The sequence below is a fragment of the Mobula hypostoma genome, chromosome 5 (genome assembly GCF_963921235.1).
Source record: "Mobula hypostoma chromosome 5, sMobHyp1.1, whole genome shotgun sequence".
NCBI lineage: Eukaryota > Metazoa > Chordata > Chondrichthyes > Myliobatiformes > Myliobatidae > Mobula > Mobula hypostoma.
In genome coordinates this window covers 154,105,612-154,123,966 of record NC_086101.1, presented here as the reverse complement: position 1 = coordinate 154,123,966, position 18,355 = coordinate 154,105,612, and the positions used below count along the sequence as shown (strand labels likewise).

Below are 18,355 nucleotides of genomic sequence, written 5' to 3'. Positions count from 1 at the left end.
TGAAGGGGCTCAGTGTAATATATCCAATTCTGCTGATGAAATAAAGATAGATAGGGAATAAGTTATTATGAGGATACAATAGCGTTCTGCAGTGAGTGGCCAAATTGATGACAGATGGGGCGTAGTATTAAGAAATCAGAGGTTACCACTTCGAGTAAGATAACATTAAGTACAAGAGTGTTTTAATTGTGTGAGACCATTAACCTGTGCATTCATAGAGACATGGATGTCCTTGTGAGAAGTTTAATTTGGCTTGAGAACTCTGTATAGTGTAGGTCTCTTAACTTAAGGAAAGACATACTTGAATTAGAAGCAATACAGGAAGGATTCCCTACTGTAGATCATGAAGAACAGGTTCAAACCCACTGACATTCTATGCCTCCCACTGTCACAGGAAAGCAGTCAGTATAAATCAAGGAACCCTCCTTCCTCAGTCATTCTCTCTTCTCACCCCTCCCATCAGGCAGCAGGTACAAAAGTTTGAAAGCATTTGGCTTAATTACAGGTTCTGTCCAACTATTTTAAGACTCTTGAATAGACCTCGCATATGGTAAAGATGAACTTCCGATCTTTCAATCTAGCTTGCCACGGTCCTTGCACATGGTTTATCAATCTGCACTGGACTGTCGCTGTAACTTTAAACTACATTGTGTAATCTGTTTTCTTTTTATGAACCGGATACACTTATGTATGGCACAATCTATCTGGGTGGCAGGCAAACAAAGGTTTTTCACTTCAGAACATAGAAGGTAGAATAGTGCAGCACAGAACAGGTCCCTTGGCCCACGATGTTGTGCTGAACCAGCTAAGGAGCAAATCAAAAACACCCAAACACTAATCCTTCCTATTGACACAATGTCCATATCCCTCCGTCTCATGACTCAAGACAATAAACCAATACTCTGTGGTATAAAGGGGGATGTAATTCAGATAGTCTAAGACTCTGGATTTTAGAAGAGTGAGAGATGTTCTTGCCAGGGAGATGGTTGAGAACTTTTCCCTGACTGGAGCTCTAGAAAGAGGGACAGTGAAATCAGAAAGAACTTCAACTATCAGATGGTCATGGGACTTAGGAGTCCGTCGCAGAAAAATTGTGGAGTTATAATCAACAAATATATCCAAAACCGGAAGAGATTTTTGGACCATGAGGAAGCAAAGGATTATGCAGATTGGATGCTTGAGGTCACACTTAACACCAGGCATTACCTGGTAGAACAGAGGAGCAAGTTGATGGAATAATTGCTGGTTCTTAAACTCACTTGTATTATACAATCCCCTTCATTTGAAGAATTAATATGTTCCCATGATGCATAGTCACACATTTACAACATATTCTTGGTGAATTCATTTCTTTTCACCATGCCATTAACATCATATGCCTAGAATCACTTGTGTGATGACCCACTGTTTAATAGCACAGCATGTAATGCTTCTGTCTCATAGCTTGAGCAATCCAGGTTCAATTGTGACCTCCACTGCCATCTGTGTGGAGTTTTCATGTTCTTTCTGCGATTGTGAACGTTCCCCTGAACCCCCCACTCTTGGTGGTACAGTTTCCCAGCTAAGGCCAATTTGTCACAGGCATATCCCTCCACACCACATCCACATCCCTCCACATGTATCTACATAGAAGCATAGAACATTACAGCACAGAAACAGGCCTTTTGGTCTTTCTTGGCTGTGCCGAACCATTTTTCTGCCTAGTCCCACTGACCTGCACCTGGACCATATCCCTCCATACACCTCTCATCCATGTACCTGTCCAAGTTTTTCTTAAATGTTGAAAGTGATCCCGCATTTACCACTTCATCTGGCAGCGCATACGACACTCCCACCACTCTCTGTGTGAAGAAGCACCCCCCCCATGTTCCCTTTAATCTTTTCCCCCCTCACCCTTAACCCATGTCCTCTGGTTTTTTTCTCCCCTAGCCTCAGTGAAAAAAGCCTGCTTGCATTCACTCTATCTATACCCATCATAATTTTATATACCCCTGTCAAATCTCCCCTCATTCTTTTACATTCCAGGGGATAAAGTCCGAACCTATTTAACCTTTCTCTGTAACTCAGTTTCTCAAGTCCCGGCAACATCCTTGTAAAACTTCTCTGCACTCTTTCAACCTTATTAATATCCTTCCTGTGATTTGGTGACCAAAACTGCACACAATACTCCAAATTCAGCCTCACAAATGCCTTATACAGGAGATATTGCCATAACATTCCAGTGTCATCAAAGATCCCTGCTCTTTCTCTCACAGATATGATCAGGAAGGGGGTACAGATGCTCAAAGTCCTATACCACTAGGTTCAAGATTAGCTAATTTCCCTTCAATCATTCAGTTCTTGAACCAACCACAACTTTGCAGCAAAATGGACACTTTCTTTGTTCTAATTATATTCTTTTTTAAGTGTATATAATTTGTTTTATTTATGTTTTATTGTGAATGTTGCTCATATGATGCTATATACCTGTGAAGTTGCTGCAAGTAAGCTCTTCATTACACCTGTGCATACATGTACGTGAGCATATGGTAATAAACCTGACTTTTGACTTTGCCAGTCAGTCTGGACTTGATAGGCTGAATGGCCTCCTTCTGTACCCTGCTCTGTAATTCCCCTAGATTATAAAAGTAGAGACAGATTTGCTCACCATTGTATCATTCAATGCTGAGGGATTTAAACACACCACCCTAAACTGCTTACCTTTACGTCTTTGTGTGCCATGAGGACAGCGAAGTTTGTCAGATGATTGCAGGAGCACGTGGTGTGAGTTCTGTTCGATCCCAACATTCTGCAGCCTTGTGTGGACCAGTACCCTGTCATTGTCCGTTTAGAGTAGCTCCAGAAAGAACAGTTTGGATTAAAATTGTTTTGGAGCTGAAACAAAAAGAAACATAATCTTTTAAACTATAGTTAGCATAATCTCTCCCTCACTTCCCAAAGCTGGCCAACACTATTTGTTACCCTAGTCAAGAAGCAATCTGCTATATGTCACGTACTCTATGTAGAAGCTGCATTCAGATAGCTACTGTACCAAGATCTCTCTTTGATTAATTTCAATGCAGAACTAAAATCAACTCTGACAACCATCTGCTTCATTTGCAATTCAATAATTACTGCCAATCATACAGTATTAATCCACAAGCTTCTAAATCTGAGCCTTTATATCCAGATGTTCAACTTCCTCTTTGAGAGACTAGTAATAACGTCTCCTCCTCACTTGATAATCAACACAGGCACACCTCAAGAATGTACGCTTAACCCACTACTCTAATCTCTCTATATTTTATGACTGCATGGCTCAGCGCCCTCAAATACCATCCATAAATTTGCACATGATACTACTGCTGTTGGTAAAATCTCAAACGGCATCAAGGAGTGAGATAGATTGGCAGGTAGACTGATGTTGCAGGAAAAGGTAAGTCAGGAGAACACACATCAAGGCTCATTGAGGGGTCTGTGGTGGAAAGCATGAGCAGCTTCAAGTTCCTGAGCATCAACTCTCAGAGGATCTGTCTTGGGCTCAGCACATCGATGCAATCAACGAGAAAGTACAGCAGCAGCTCTGTTTTGTTGGGAGTTTGAGAAGATCTGGTTTGTCACCAAAATCTCTTATAATTTTCTATAGCTCTACAGTAGACAGCATTCCGGCTGGTTTCATCACAACCTGGTATAGAGCCTCCAATGCACAGAACTACAAGAGGCAACAGACAGATGTAGATTCAGCAATCTCTAACATGGGCACAACCCTCTCCATAATCGAGAATATCACACAAGAGGCAGCACCTCAGGAAAGCAGTAACCATCAGCAAGGATTCTCATCATCTGGAACATGCCTTCTTCTGATCAGGGCAGAGATACAGGAGCCTGAAGACCCACAATCAACAAGTCAGTAACATCTCAGTCTCCTCTGCCATATTTCTGAGTGGTCCATCAACACTACCTCAATATTACTTTTTTTTTGCACTAACTTATAGTCATTTTATGTCCTTGCACTGTGTGGCTACAGAAAAATAATAAACTTCATGTCATATAAGGCAGTGATTTTAAAGAAAACCTAACTCTGTTTCCGATCCACAATTTTATAAACTTCTATCAGGTTTTCCTTAGTCTCCACAGCTCCAGAGAAAACAACACTCATTTGTCCATGTAGCACATGCTCTGTAATCCAGGCAGCATCCTGGTAATATTCCTTGGAATATTCCAAAAGGGTCAAATCATTAAACTTAATGACTAAATGAATTACCTTCAAGCTGAAAAGAAAACGCTGCCAAATATGATAAAAATGACACGATCTCACTGGGAAAGACAAATTTTAAGCAACACTAATTGATCTGAAGAATTTAGATAAAAACAACTTTCAAGCACATAGACATATGGACAATTCAACACAGACATATGGACAATTCAGAACCCAGGTTCTAAGCATTTCTAATGCTGAGTCCTGATGAAGGGTCACAGCCCGAAGCGTCAACTATTTATTCATTTCCATAAATGTTGTCTGACCTGCTGAGTTCCTCCAGCATTTTGTGTGTGTAATTCAGAACCCTGTTTGGACACCTATTGTTCCTTTGCAACAATACAGACATGGCCTGACATCTGGTCAACTCTCTGCAGGGACCCTAATCACAACTTCCCTTAACCAATGATGTGGATTCTTGTATAGTCAAGAAAACCTCTCAAGTGGTTGACAGCACAAGAAGACGAGGTCAGATTTGTAGATATTTTCAATAGCTTTAAATAATTCTACCAAATAAGCAAGGCACAACAGATCCTCATCTACCCTGTTGCTCTACCTCACGTTGCATTCCTCGTCCATGACAGACAATGGGTAATGAATTGAAGTCAAACTGATACAAGGTGGAAGTAACAATATTTACTGACAACCTTCTGTCTTTCAGTAAAATTGCTGGTTATTCAAACAGTGTGCAAAATGATCTGCTGCTGGTTGACTGGTTTAAACTGCAGTCTGGGTCTTGAGTGTAGGAAGATACTGACTCAGACAGGAGAGGAAGATATCCACAAACAATGAGTTGATTTGTACACACACTCACATCAATGTGTTTTAAGGTGAAAATGACAGGTGCCGCCAAATAGATCCGATTGCTTTCCTTGTTTATTGCTGCAGAGATGACCTGAGAATTGACTATAACCGTGTGGTTGGTTGACATCGCTTCACTTCCTTGTTTGAAGCTGGCATTCTCTGTAGAAAGGTAACTTCCCAGATTATTGTAGAGGACGAAAACCAATCTTATTTCACCTGCAATAAGGAGATAATCTATTGGTTACTGATGTTTGAACAGAATGGGAAGTGTAGTAATTATACAAAGGCAGATGCTCTTAACTCTATCCTTCACAGTTGTTCTATTATAGTCACTGCAGTATTTCTTCGTTCACTAATTCAGATTGCACCATTCTGCTGCTTTGTGCCTTGATGCTTTTATTGTCGCATCTGTATTCATCATTACATTTACTCTATGATCTTCATGCAAACAAGGAATTTCATTGCACCCTGGTGTACGTATATGACAACAAACAATCAAATCCAGATACAGACAGAATAATAGTAAAATGAAAACTGAAAATACTGGAAACACTCAGCAGGTCAGGCAGCATCTGTGGAGGGAGAAACAGAGGTGGCAGAGAAGCAGAGAACTTGCCATTAACCCAAAATCTTAATGGTCTTCCTGACCTGCTGATTATTTACAGCACTATTGTTTCTACTTCAGATTTCAAGCATCTTCACTTTGTCTGCCTTTGAAAGGTTTTCTGAAAGACTAGATAGAGGCAGGGTGGCTTGATCCCTCAAATACTTAAGTTTCAGGAACACTAAAATTTTCTCTAAAGTCAATTTTTAAAAAGTTGCATATTAGTGCTACGTTAATTGAAACTGCATAATAGAAAGCTTGGTAAAGTCAACCCCGTGAAATACACTCAAAAGCATCCATCAGCCAGAATGACAAAAGTGATTTCACCACGTACGTAATTGACACTCATGTGAGCAAGACTGATACAATATTTGTCCTCGGCCACAAGCACTTATTATTTTCAAGGACAACATATCAGCAGCCATCCTTTGAGTGCCACAGGATAATTTTAGCATTAATTAAAACTGCCTAATTGCAATCCTTCAGTTCACTGAAAAAAAACACTAAACAAAAACAATGGGAGGCCCTGTCATCCTTGGCATTTCTGATATTCCATTTGACAACTTGTGGAAATTTTAAAAAAGTAGCTCCAACTGTGAAAGGGGCTTAGAAATCAAACCCTAATTTGAAGCACCTGCATATAGATTTTATTTCTATTTGGAAATAGTCCATTACATTTTTTAAAACATAATTCTAGGTGTATATTTTTGGTTAGCGCCAAGGCGGATAGAGAAGTTATACATTTTCTTTGGGCTGTATCTACATCTTCAGCCTGTTGGAAGGTTTCCTGCTTCTTGTAAATCCATCTGATTTTCATTCCACTAAAATTACTGGAATAAAACTGTAGGTTCTGTAACAGCCAAACAATCTCCTACAGCAACATAATGAAAACAAAGATCTGTACCAGGCTTCATGTTTATTGCGAAAATAATTCAATGAAAATTAACCACAAAAAAGCTATTAAGATCTTATTAAAGACCAATTATGAGAAGCCTGTTGTTTTGTTCAGGGTACTGATAGAATAAATGAGTGGTTCGCTGTCAGCCTTGTGAATCTGATACTGGGCAGCACTGCAAAATAAATGAGCAGCAAATAGTGTCTAAGGTAATCTTGACATATCAGAAAGCTCCAATGAGATCACACAAAATGCTGCAGGTAATTCAAAGGGAAATATTCCAATAAACTGAAACTGCTGTTTTTAATATGATCACCTTACAAACTTTAATTATAAAGTGAAGAAAATGCATTAATAAATTAGCTGCACAACATATTAGATGAGCAATGTACTGGTTTTGCAAATCTGATAGAATTTCATAACATCATTTTTCAACAAATAAATAACTTTTTATAATTAATCCAGGGCTGTTGGAGGCAATGGTTCCACATTAAATTATTATTATTATTATTATTGTGAATATTTTTTAAAATCCTTGTTTTCCTCTGATGTTGGACTCAACAAGTCCTGAATTAAATTATTAAAATTCATCCACACCCTTCACAGCTTGCTTCAGAGAATGTACCTGAGGAAAGGCATCTCACTGCAAAGCAAGCCATGGGTTTGATGCCATAAATTAAATCATCACTGGTGCAAAAGCCCAATGCAAGGCTAAGACATGGAATCTCTTGGTGACACCTGGAATAGCAACGTCGTTCTGCTTCTAACACGATTCTTTACACCCTGCTCTACTCTCAGTTAGCTTGGTGACTGGCTGCAATGATGAGGACCCTGTTCACTCAAAAAGAGTCATGGGGTCCTCAAGAGATACTGCAGGAAACATGCCCTTTTGCACACTATGTATGCCTTCTCTTATCCTGTTTTAATCCCACTTCTTTTCTGTTATTCCCACAATTTTATCAGTTTCTCCCACAATAGACTACTCAGATACCACACAAATTCATAACTGAACCGGGATTTCTGTGACTGACAGGCAACAGTTCTACCAGCTACACCACTGTGCTGCAAATGTGTTACATTTTTCCACTGCCGTTCAGTCCCACTTTGGCATATGAATAATCTCCAATCCTGACTGTCATGCTCCAAGCTGAGACTTACCATTGCGGCCATTCTTTTTCAGAGTACTTGCAGAAAGCTGGATGGAATTCCCATTTAGTCCATTTTGTGGAAATTGTAAATCTTCTAATGATCCGTCAGTGCTCAATCGGGCAACCTCCAACACTGAATTCCCAACAGAGCACAAAACATGAGATTAGTTGATCAGTCTTGAAGGAGACAAGTGTTTTCCACATCAATCACACAATCATGTATTTGCCTAATCTTGTCATCAAGAGGGGTCAGAAACATCTCAGTGAAAGGAGCATGTATTATATGTCATAAAACAGAATATCCAAATAAAAAAAATAAAATTAAAAAAAAACAGAATGATCATTTGATCCAATTGATCCGTGCCAGCATTCATGGTTTTCTACACTTCCTCCATACTTCCTTAGCCAATTCTATCAGCATAACCCACTAATCTCTTCTACCTAATCTCATTTCCTTCTCATACATCTGGACTGTTCACCTCAAATCTGATCTATGCAGTGGGTGGTTTGGTCCTGCGCTGCCACAGGGTAATCATGGAAGCGGATTCAATTTTAGAGTTCAAATAGCAGCTGGGTAAATATCTGAGAGGAAAGCATTTTCAAGGCTACAGGGAAATGGCATAGGACTAAATGGATTGCAGCTAAATGGGGCTAGTATGAACTCACTGGGCTGAATCCTTCTTCTCATGCCGTGATTCATTAATATAGTGGAAGATGAGAGATTCAAGTCTTTCAGTCTTGTCACTTTCAAACCTGTCACTCTGCTCATGTGTGGTGTAATTTCAAAAACTGGCTAACATGATTTTCTTCTAGTTGATCATAGTTGTCATTGCCTAAGGGATATAGGGCAGTATAACCACAGGGAGCCTGCAGAAAACACTCTTATAAATTGCTTGCAATGAGAATGCAAGGCAATGTAAATGATTCTACTAATGTAACTGAACAAATCTATTGAAAAGTCTTTTATCAATAAATGCAATGATCCAGAGCTGCTGCCATCAAGCAAGCGAACCACACTTGCTACAACAAGTACCATCCCAACACAGATCTCCCAATATCAACTTGCAAACATTGTTGCTCTGATCATAGAATGATGCAGGTTCTTGCATGAGGGAATGCATCAAATGTGTGGGTCAGGACACATTCTGACAGCACACAAAGCCACGCTTCAAGCTTTGCTGGCTGTCATATTGAAAACCACTCTGAATGTTTCTTAAGTCCTTGACACCCAGAAAGATATAAAAAACTACTGGAATTCAAGGGAACAATAAAATTATTTAAAATGATTAAGAAGTTAAATAATTTAAAATTCTTAAATATTCAGAAATGGAAAAAATGGAATAAATTTACTTGGTGCAGATTCAAGGGACAAATTACTCAGTTTAATATGTTAAGTACAAACCTCATTACTTTTAAAGATTGAGTCACTGGTCAAACTTTTCTGCAACTCTAACAATTCAGGTAAATCCACATAAATGTCTCTAATAAATATATCATTGTATTCTTTGACTATTGATTAAATAGATGATCAGATTCTTTATCAGAACTGTTAACTATATTTCTCTCTCCTCAGGTGTTTCCTGATCTAAGTATCACCAGCGTTCTCCCATTTTATTTCAGATTTCTAACATCAAAAGGAGACTGCAAATGCGAGAACCTGGAGCAGAAAAAAACTAACTGCCAGAGGAATTCATTGGGTTGAGCAACATCTCTGGTGGTAGAGAAATAGCCCCTTCATGTCATTTCATTGTCATTCAACCATACACATGAATACAGCTGAATGAAATAGCATTTCTCCAGGGCCAACGTGTGAAAGACAGTACCAACAGCACACAGTGTATATGTATAGTTATGATAGCAGAGAAAAAAAACATAGTTATAAAAAAAATACAGTTCAAGCCCGAGTGTCATGGCTGATGGTGCACAGAAGCTGTCCTGGTCCAGCTTGTCTTTCGCCAAGCAAACACTGGAAGGCAGCACTGGGGGGTGGGGAGGGCAGCGAACTGCCCCCAACTCAATATGAATTCCAGTGCCAACAGAGGCCCCTGCTCTCTCCCACACCACCTCCTGAATCCCCTATCCAGGGCAGCTGCATCAGGTGACACCGCGACATGAAAGCCTGGTCCACTCAACAGTTAAGGCAAAGCAGCTCGCCTGCCATCGGTCTCACCAATGAACCAGTGAACCAGACTTGCAGTATTCTACAGTTCAAATGTCCAACAGGGTCTTGCACTCACAATAGAAACTCCCAAGACATTCATTTGCACTCGCAAACACGAGGAAAACTGCAGATGCTGCAATTTAAAGCAACACGCATAAAAGTTGCTGGTGAACGCAGCAGGCCAGGCAGCATCTCTAGGAAGAGGTACAGTCGATGTTTCGGGCCGAGACCCTTCGTCAGGACTAACTGAAAGAAGAGGTAGTAAGAGATTTGAAAGTGGGAGGGGGAGGAGGAGATCCAAAATGATAGGAGAAGACAGGAAGGGGAGGGATGGAGCCAAGAGCTGGACAGGTGATTGGCAAAAGGGATATGAGAGGATCATGGGACAGGAGGCCAAGGGAGAAAGAAAAGGGGGAGGGGGGAAGCCCAGAGGATGAGCAAGGGGTATAGTGAAAGGGACAGAGGGAGAAAAAGGAGAGAGAGAAAAAGAATGTGTACATAAATAAATAACAGATGGGGTACGAGGGGGAGGTGGGCATTAGCGGAAGTTTGATAAGTCAATGTTCACGCCATCAGGTTGGAGGCTACCCAGATGGAATATAAGGTGTTGTTCCTCCAACCTGAGTGTGGCTTCATCTTTACAGTAGAGGAGGCCGTGGATAGACGTGTCAGAATGGGAATGGGATGTGGAATTAAAATGTGTGGCCACTGGGAGATCCTGCTTTCTCTGGCGGACAGAGCGTAGGTGTTCTGCGAAATGATCTCTCAGTCTGCATTGGGTCTCACCAATATATAGAAGGCCGCATCAGGAGCACCGGACGCAGTATATCGCCCCAGCCGACTCACAGGTGAAGTGTCACCTCATCTGGAAGGACTGTTTGGGGCCCTGAATGGTAGTGAAGGAGGAAGTGTAAGGGCATGTGTAGCACTTGTTCCGCTTACAAGGATAAGTGCCAGGAGGGAGATCAGTGGGGAGGGATGTGGGGGGGGGGGGACACGAATGGACAAGGGAGTTACGTAGGGAGCAACCCCTGCGGAAAGCAGAGGGGTGGGAGGGAAAGTTGTGCTTAGTGATGGGATCCCGTTGGAGGTGGTGGAAGTTACAGAGAATTATATGTTGGACTGGAGGCTGATGGGGTGGTAGGTGAGGACAAGGGGAACCCTATTCCTAGTGGAGTGGCAGGAGGATGGAGTGAGAGCAGATGTGCGTGAAATGGGGGAGATGCGTTTGAGAGCAGAGTTCATGGTGGAGGAAGGGAAGCCCCTTTCTTTAAAAAAAGGACAACTCCTTCGTCAATGAAAAGCCTCATCCTGAGAGCAGATGCAGCAGAGACGGAGGAATTACGAGAAGTGGATGGCATTTTTGCAAGAGACAGGGTGAGAAGAGGAATAGTCCAGATAGCTGTGAGAGTCAGTAGGCTTACAGTAGATAAGCTGTCTCCAGAGACAGAGACAGAAAGATCTAGAAAGGGGAGGGAGGTGTCGGAAATGGATCAGGTAAACTTGAGGGCAGGGTGAAAGTTGGAGGCAAAGTTAATGAAGTCAACAAGCTCAGCATGCGTGCAGGAAGCAGCGCCAACGCAGTCGTCGATGTAGCAAAGAAATAGTGGGGGACAGATACCAGAATAGGCACGGAACATAGATTGTTCCACAAAGCCAACAAAAAGGCAGGCATAGCTGGGACCCGTACGGGTGCCCATGGCTACACCTTTAGTTTGGAGGAAGTGGGAAGAGCCAAAGGAGAAATTATTAAGAGTAAGGACTAACTTGACTAGATGGAGCAGAGTGGTCTGATTAGGTCTGGAATCCAAAAAGAAGCGGACAGCTTTGAGACTTTCCTGATGGGGGATGGATGTATATAGGGACTGGACATTCATGGTGAAAATAAAGCGGTGGGGGCCAGGGAACTTAAAATTATCGAAAAGTTTCAGAGCATGAGAAGTGTCACGAATATAGGTAGGAAGGGATTAAGGAGCAAGCTGAGACAATAGGTCTGCCAGGACAGGCAGGTTTGTGGATCTTGGGTAGGAGGTAGAAACGGGAAGTGCAGGGTGTGGGAACTATAAGGTTGGTAGCAGTGGACGGGAGATCCCCTGAGCGGATAAAGTCGGTGATGGTGTGGGAGACAATGGCCTGGTGCTCCTTAGTGGGGTCATGATCGAGGGGTAAATAAGAGGAGGTATCCGCGAGTTGTCGCCGTGCCTCGGCAAGGTAGAGGTCAGTGTGCCAGATCATTTGCACTGTTTGTTAGACTGCGCACCACCTCCGCACAACAATAGTACGCAACAGGTGAAGGGAACAGGACGGCATGCAGTATGACCAGCTCCATTGCTATCGGACAACTCACTAATGGGATAGACCTGCAGCATTAGATGTTCTGAATATTCACCAGTGTCTTTCAATGAAAGAAATTAGGTAAAGGACAAACAATTTCACCTTTGGTTGAACTCGGAGAAGCCACTGCCGTCATGTGCACCATCTTACCAAAACGGTCCACTGAACAACTCCAATGCTGCTTGAGCCTTTGAGTTGTTCCAGAAGTCTGTTCTGACTTTAGTTAGTTAAAGAAATTGCCAGAAATGGAAAGCTGTAGCTCTGAGAAAAGATTGGATAAGTTGGAATTATTTTCTTTGGAGGAGGGAAGGCTGAGGGGAGACAATGAAGGTATGCAAAACACAGCAGCATTTTCAACAAAAATGGGAAGGGATACAGAAGGATACAAAAGGGGGAATCGAGCGGCATGAGAGAGGAGGGAATGTTCTAACTGAGAGAGAAATTGGAATGTGGAGCTCACCACCTGAATGAGTGGTGGAGGCAGAAACCCTCATCACATTAAAACTTAGAACATTTGAGGTCCATCAGCCAGTCCTCATTGCAAATTCAGAATTGGAGGGAATTCATCTCAGTGTTTTTACTTCAGAGGATCTGTCCTGGGGCAGCACACGAGCAATTATGAAGTACAGCAGCGCTTCTATTTCCTTAGGAGTTTTCAAAGATTCAGCATAACTTTTAAAACTTAGATGTATGGTGGACAGTATACTGACCGGCTGCAATGCAGCTTGGTATGGAAACACCAATGTCCTTGACAGAAAATCCTGCAAAAAGTAGTGGATATGGCCCAGTCCATCACGGGTAAAGCCTTCTCCATCACTGAGCATATCTACATGGAGCATTGTGGCAGGAAAGCAGCATCCATCATCAGGGACCCCCACCAACCAGGTTATGTTCTCTTCTTGCTGCTGCCATCAAGAGGAAGGTACAGGAGCTTCAGGACTCACACCAGGTTCCAGAACATTATTACCCCTCTATCATCAGGCTCTTGAACCAGAGGGGATAGTTTCACTCAACTTCGCTTGCCCCATCACTGAAATGTTCCCAGGATGTATGGACTCACTTTCAAAGACTCTTCCTCTTACGTTCCCAATATTTATTGTTTATTTGTTCATTATCATTTTTTGTGTTTGCATAGTTTGTTGTCTGTTGCACATTGCTCAAATGCCCATTTGGTGCAGTCTTTCCTTGATTCTATTAAGTTATTATTCTATGACGGATTTAAGGAGCATGCCTGTAAGAAGCAAATCTCAGGGTTGTATAATGGTGACGTATATGTCTTTTGATATTAAATTTACCTTGAACTTTGAACAGGCCCTTTGCCCAACCATATTGTGCTGAACTAATTAAGCTAATGACACCTAATTAAATTGACTCCCTTCTGCCTGCAAGTGGTTCTTTTCCTCCAGTCTCTGCATATTCATGTGCTTATTTAAAAGTCTCGTAAGTACTTCTATTGTATCTGCCTCCACCACCATTCCTGCCAGTGCGTCCCAGGTAACCACCACTCTCTGCATAACAACTTCACAGTACACACCTACTTTGAAACTTTCCCTGTCTTATCTTAAATACCTGCAACCCTGGGGAAGGTACTGGATGTCTAGTCTATCTCAGCCTATCATAATTTTATAAACATTTATCAGGTCTCCTTCTCAGCCTCTGCCATTCCAGAGAAAACAACCCTAGTTGCTCCATGCAGTACAAGGCAATTTAAAGAGCTGTCACCTAAAGGGTTATAGTCCCAGCAGAGGAAGGTGAGGTCAGGCTGTGCAAATAACTTCTACAACCATTGAAGGTATAGTGGGCAGAATGGGCCATTAAGTTTCTCTTTGTAATTACCTCAAGTAAGATTTATTACCAGACATATGTTTTAAATATCAAATTGACCGTACTCACATATATTTTCTGTGTTTTCTCGCACTATGTCTGTCTTGAGTAAGTTGTCAGCGAGGACAAAGGCTCCCTGCTCCACAGTGTCAAGTAACATGGTGGCTGCTCGCAGCTGATCATTGGTCATCAGGTCTTTCCAAGCATCCAGAGCTTGTGGTTGCAGGAGGTTGTTGACTGTCGCTACCATGGCCTACAGATTAAGAGAAAGAGTGATACAGGGCTTTACAACCCATTTCAGGGCAGATGTGGATTCAGGTAAACACAACATATGGAGTGGAAGACAAATGGGGCCCTACAGAGATGAGAAGGTAATCATTGCCACTCATGCCTGTAACACAGCATGAAAGCAACACTGCATTTTAGAACAATGCATCAGTGATAATGATCTTTTTATGCAGTTTGAGGTAAGACACATGCACAGAAGACTTCATGCATGAATCCAGGTTTTATAATGTTTACAGTCAATACACACTAATGGATTGAATACGGTCTTTTTGCATTGAGTGTTTACGATAAAAGACAACTGTTAATCTGAGTTAGATTCAGCGGGCTAACAGAAAGGAAGATTGCTTTGTTTTTCTTCCAGGTAAGAAGCCATTGCTTTGGTAATCATGGTGCAGAGAGGCTGGCTGGACTGTTGATATTTGTTGTGGAGCAATATGACGTTTCCATTAAATAAAGCCATTTCATTCTCAGGACAGAGTGATACACTGTAAGCATTTTAATAGCATTTCAGTTTCCTTTAGTGAAGGGCATATCAAACACAAGTCAAAAACGTGATAGCAACAGAATAGAAAATAACAGTTGAGCATCTTAATAAGCGGAAATAGCTCAATTTTCTTATCAGTCAGATTTCACACTGGAAACGCAATATTTCTCTGCACATTATATTCAAGTGTATACTGACAGCCATTTTCTCAAACCCTGCGTGCATCATACTTCTCTGGATTTGAAAATGTATTCAGGCCCATGTGTCTTGAACACTTTCCAACTGCCCCTTTTTATTTGCAATGTTCCATGTCAACACAGATGTAAAAAATGATCCAAATGTTTTGGTAAAATTTTGAATGAAGTCAGAAATGTTGGTAGCTTATTGATGCAAAAAAGAACAGAACTGTTTATGAAATGTATTTTCTCACCATGATGTAATACAAATGAGAAATAAGCTGAAATAAAATATTCCAAATGAGTAGTCTTACTTTAATTCAAGTTACCACTGGACAACACTGTTGTTTTACATGGTGAATGGACAAAGGTAGACAGCAAAACAATGTAAACACCGGAGTGGATAACTGAGGTTTTAAACACTGACTTAATTCAGGACAGAGTCAGGTGGTATAGGAAAGGATCCATTGAACACAGGGACAATGTAGATGAAAAGGCATCCCTAAAGGGTGGAGGAAGCAGAGAATGTGCTGGAAGCCACAGTCTTTGGGAGAGACCAGCCACTGTTTTGAAGTGATCCTGTGGTCACTGTGGGAACGTGGGCAGAGCAGCTAGTGGTTCATACACCAAAGTGCCACAAAGGGCATTCTGAAGATGGCCAGAAAATCTGCTGTCAATTGAGTCAATGAACTGGTAAGAATTGGCCCGGATATCAAGTAAAATCGCTTGTTTCACCTTCTAGAAAGTGCAGCATGATCTTCAGTATGTGAGAAGACAGGTGGGGTATTCTGTACTGTGTTTACTAGAGGAAGGCATCTACAATGAGATTAAGGGTTTCTTTTCCAATTGTAACCTGAATTTCTGGAGTGGAAGTTGAACTCACAATCTGGTAACTCACCACTGACCTACAACTAATATCTAAGTATTAGGATGTGTGTCCGTGCCATGATCAAACAACTTTATTCTCAGGTTCTCCACCTTGTCTTGGTAGTACCTGGGGAGATTTACAGGCCAATGCAGATATTATGTCACAGGTACAGCCAGCTGACAATTACTTCAGGGCACAATTAAGCTAGTCAAAATTGATTTCACTATAAACTTTATCCAAATTGATTAAAATCAAATTAGCTGGAAAAATCTGAAAATGGCTTTATTCCATTCCCATCTCATCTCAAACTGTCACAATAAACTGAAATGTTTTGTTCCCAAATTCTCTGTTGGAAAATCAGTTACTTGAAATTTACTAACAATTGAACTCCACGAAAACTAATTCACTCAGAATAAATTATTATAGGTTACATTAACGGTTGTTTCATCAACACTGGACTCTCAGGTGACCACTGGATTCCGTCACCCCAAATGACAATTTTCCAAATGGATCACACCATTGCCCCCTCTAGTTTTCCAAATGCACCTTTTGCTTTTAGTTCTGAAACACTCAAGCCCTTTTTGACTGACCTACTTTCTTCTCACCAAATATATGATAAGAATGTGTCAGCAACATGAGTGAGAAACACAGGGGAAAAAAATAGCAGATACACATGACCAGAGACATTCATAAACACTGTGAAATAGAAGCAGGAAAAAAAAGACATGTTCAGGAGAAGAAATTGCAAGTGTCGCCGACTTCAATTTTAAAAGAACCCTTTCCTTTCTGCTTGAGATAATAGGTTTCTTGATGTTTTCCCAGACATGGCATTTTAGTTTAATGTATCATGGTACAAGCAAGCAAACAGTCGTTGACTGGAAGGCCATCTCCGGCTGCTCCCAAAACATTCCACCTGTGATGCAGAGTAACAATTCCTCAAATTCCACAAATAAATTGGTTAGGTGACAACATGGTAGCATGGAGGTTAAGCAAAGCAAAGGTCACATTGATACTGCTAGTTAGCTCAGAAGAAGAGACACAAGGTGATGAACAAAAACACCTTTAAATTTGGGACATGTCAGAGATTAAGAAGGAAAAAAAACAGGGTCAGGAATAAACTAGGGGAAACCCACTCAGTTACTATTACAAAAGAGAATTTGCTTAGAGGAAGTAGGCTACATGTTTGGATTACTGGTTGAGAATTTCTATCTTCATTTAATTAATATTTCATCATAACCAGTGGTTTCAGAGACTAGGGACATCCACTCATTGAGACAAGACTTCTACTTGTGAGTCTGATGGAGCACTTTTCACTTGGTGGAGGTTCAGCTACTCTGTAAACTGCCCAGTCCAACCCCTCTCTCTTTCTGACCTGTACCCCAAATGTCTAAGCCAAATCATCCATCAGCCCATGATCTGGACCTGGACAGCTCCCAGTAAGAGCCACACCAGCCCACATTCTTTCCACATCCACTCTATCCAGGTCTTTCTGTATTTGGCAGATTTCAATGAGCTTTCCCCCTCATTCTTCTGAATTCCATCAAGTACCTGCCAAGAGCCATTAAACATTCTTAAATGTTGAGCCCTTCATTCCTCTAATAATTTTTGTGAACCTCCTCTAGACCCTCTCCAAGGCCAGCGCATTGTTCCTTAGATACAGGGCCCAAAATTGCTAAGAATATTCCACATCGTCTCTCTGAATTAGACCCTAAGTGAAATCATCAGAGAAACAAGGCTAAATTATTCCCTTATGAAGCCAGCGCCTTGTCCTCGTCAATGCCTGCATTCAACTACTTAAATGTGAAAAACAGCTCAGGAGAAATCATGAAGACTGGCATTTGTGTGGTAGCCTGTGCTTATGCAAAGAGACTACATACAATTAACCTTTTAATATTAAAGCAATTACAGCCAATTCGCGTGCAAATAAAGAATGTAAGGTAATTTCCCTACAGGTACTGCACCATAAAAAATTCATTTTCGCACCAATTTTCACACATAAAAAAGTCATGCTTTGCATATGGTGCCTAGTAACAGCAGGTTACTACAATGGGAAACTGCACACAGTGACAGTTGGGCTGCTGTGAATGAGGATTTTTTTTTGGCTTCTGTAATAGCTCCTGGTATGGGAGTGCAGCCATTACCAAGGGCAGCGATATGCAGAGAAAGGACTGCTTAAAAAAAGAAAACGAACACCTTCTGTCTAATTCTATGAGCCTACTAACACAGCAACAAAATTAAGGCAGATAATTTAAGCAGACAATAAGCCTCAGGGGAACACAGAGCTCAGAAGCAATGCCACTGTACAAATGGGTTCTTGAACAGTGAAATGACTGGATAGAATAAAGCCATGGCTAGGTTTACCTTAACGTAGGCTCTGCAAGATTGCTCTCGTCTCTGAAGCTGAATCCAGAGAGCCAGCATTAACAATGAAACACAGAATATTGGAAAGTTATTGGCATAAGAACACATGACAAGAATCAAAAACACCCGTTTCAAAACAAGAACTAAATAGTCAACAGTAAAGATTTGATT

The 18,355-nt window shown here is 41.3% G+C and overlaps 1 protein-coding gene across 3 annotated transcripts in view; it reads right to left on the bottom strand.

The window, feature by feature from the left end:
- Positions 1–18,355, bottom strand: part of adgrl3.1 (adhesion G protein-coupled receptor L3.1) — a 587,214-nt gene that overhangs the window by 101,346 nt on the left and 467,513 nt on the right. For 2 of the 3 annotated variants that reach the window (XM_063049191.1, XM_063049192.1), the window contains exons 10-13: positions 14,077–14,260; positions 7,699–7,821; positions 5,052–5,257; positions 2,701–2,874 (exon numbers count right to left, since the gene is read on the bottom strand). In XM_063049191.1, the coding sequence (XP_062905261.1) occupies positions 2,701–2,874; positions 5,052–5,257; positions 7,699–7,821; positions 14,077–14,260 (687 nt within the window). Of the gene's footprint in view, positions 1–2,700; positions 2,875–5,051; positions 5,258–7,698; positions 7,822–14,076; positions 14,261–18,184; positions 18,224–18,355 lie in introns of all 3 variants that reach the window. The other variant, XM_063049189.1, reaches the window with a different exon arrangement.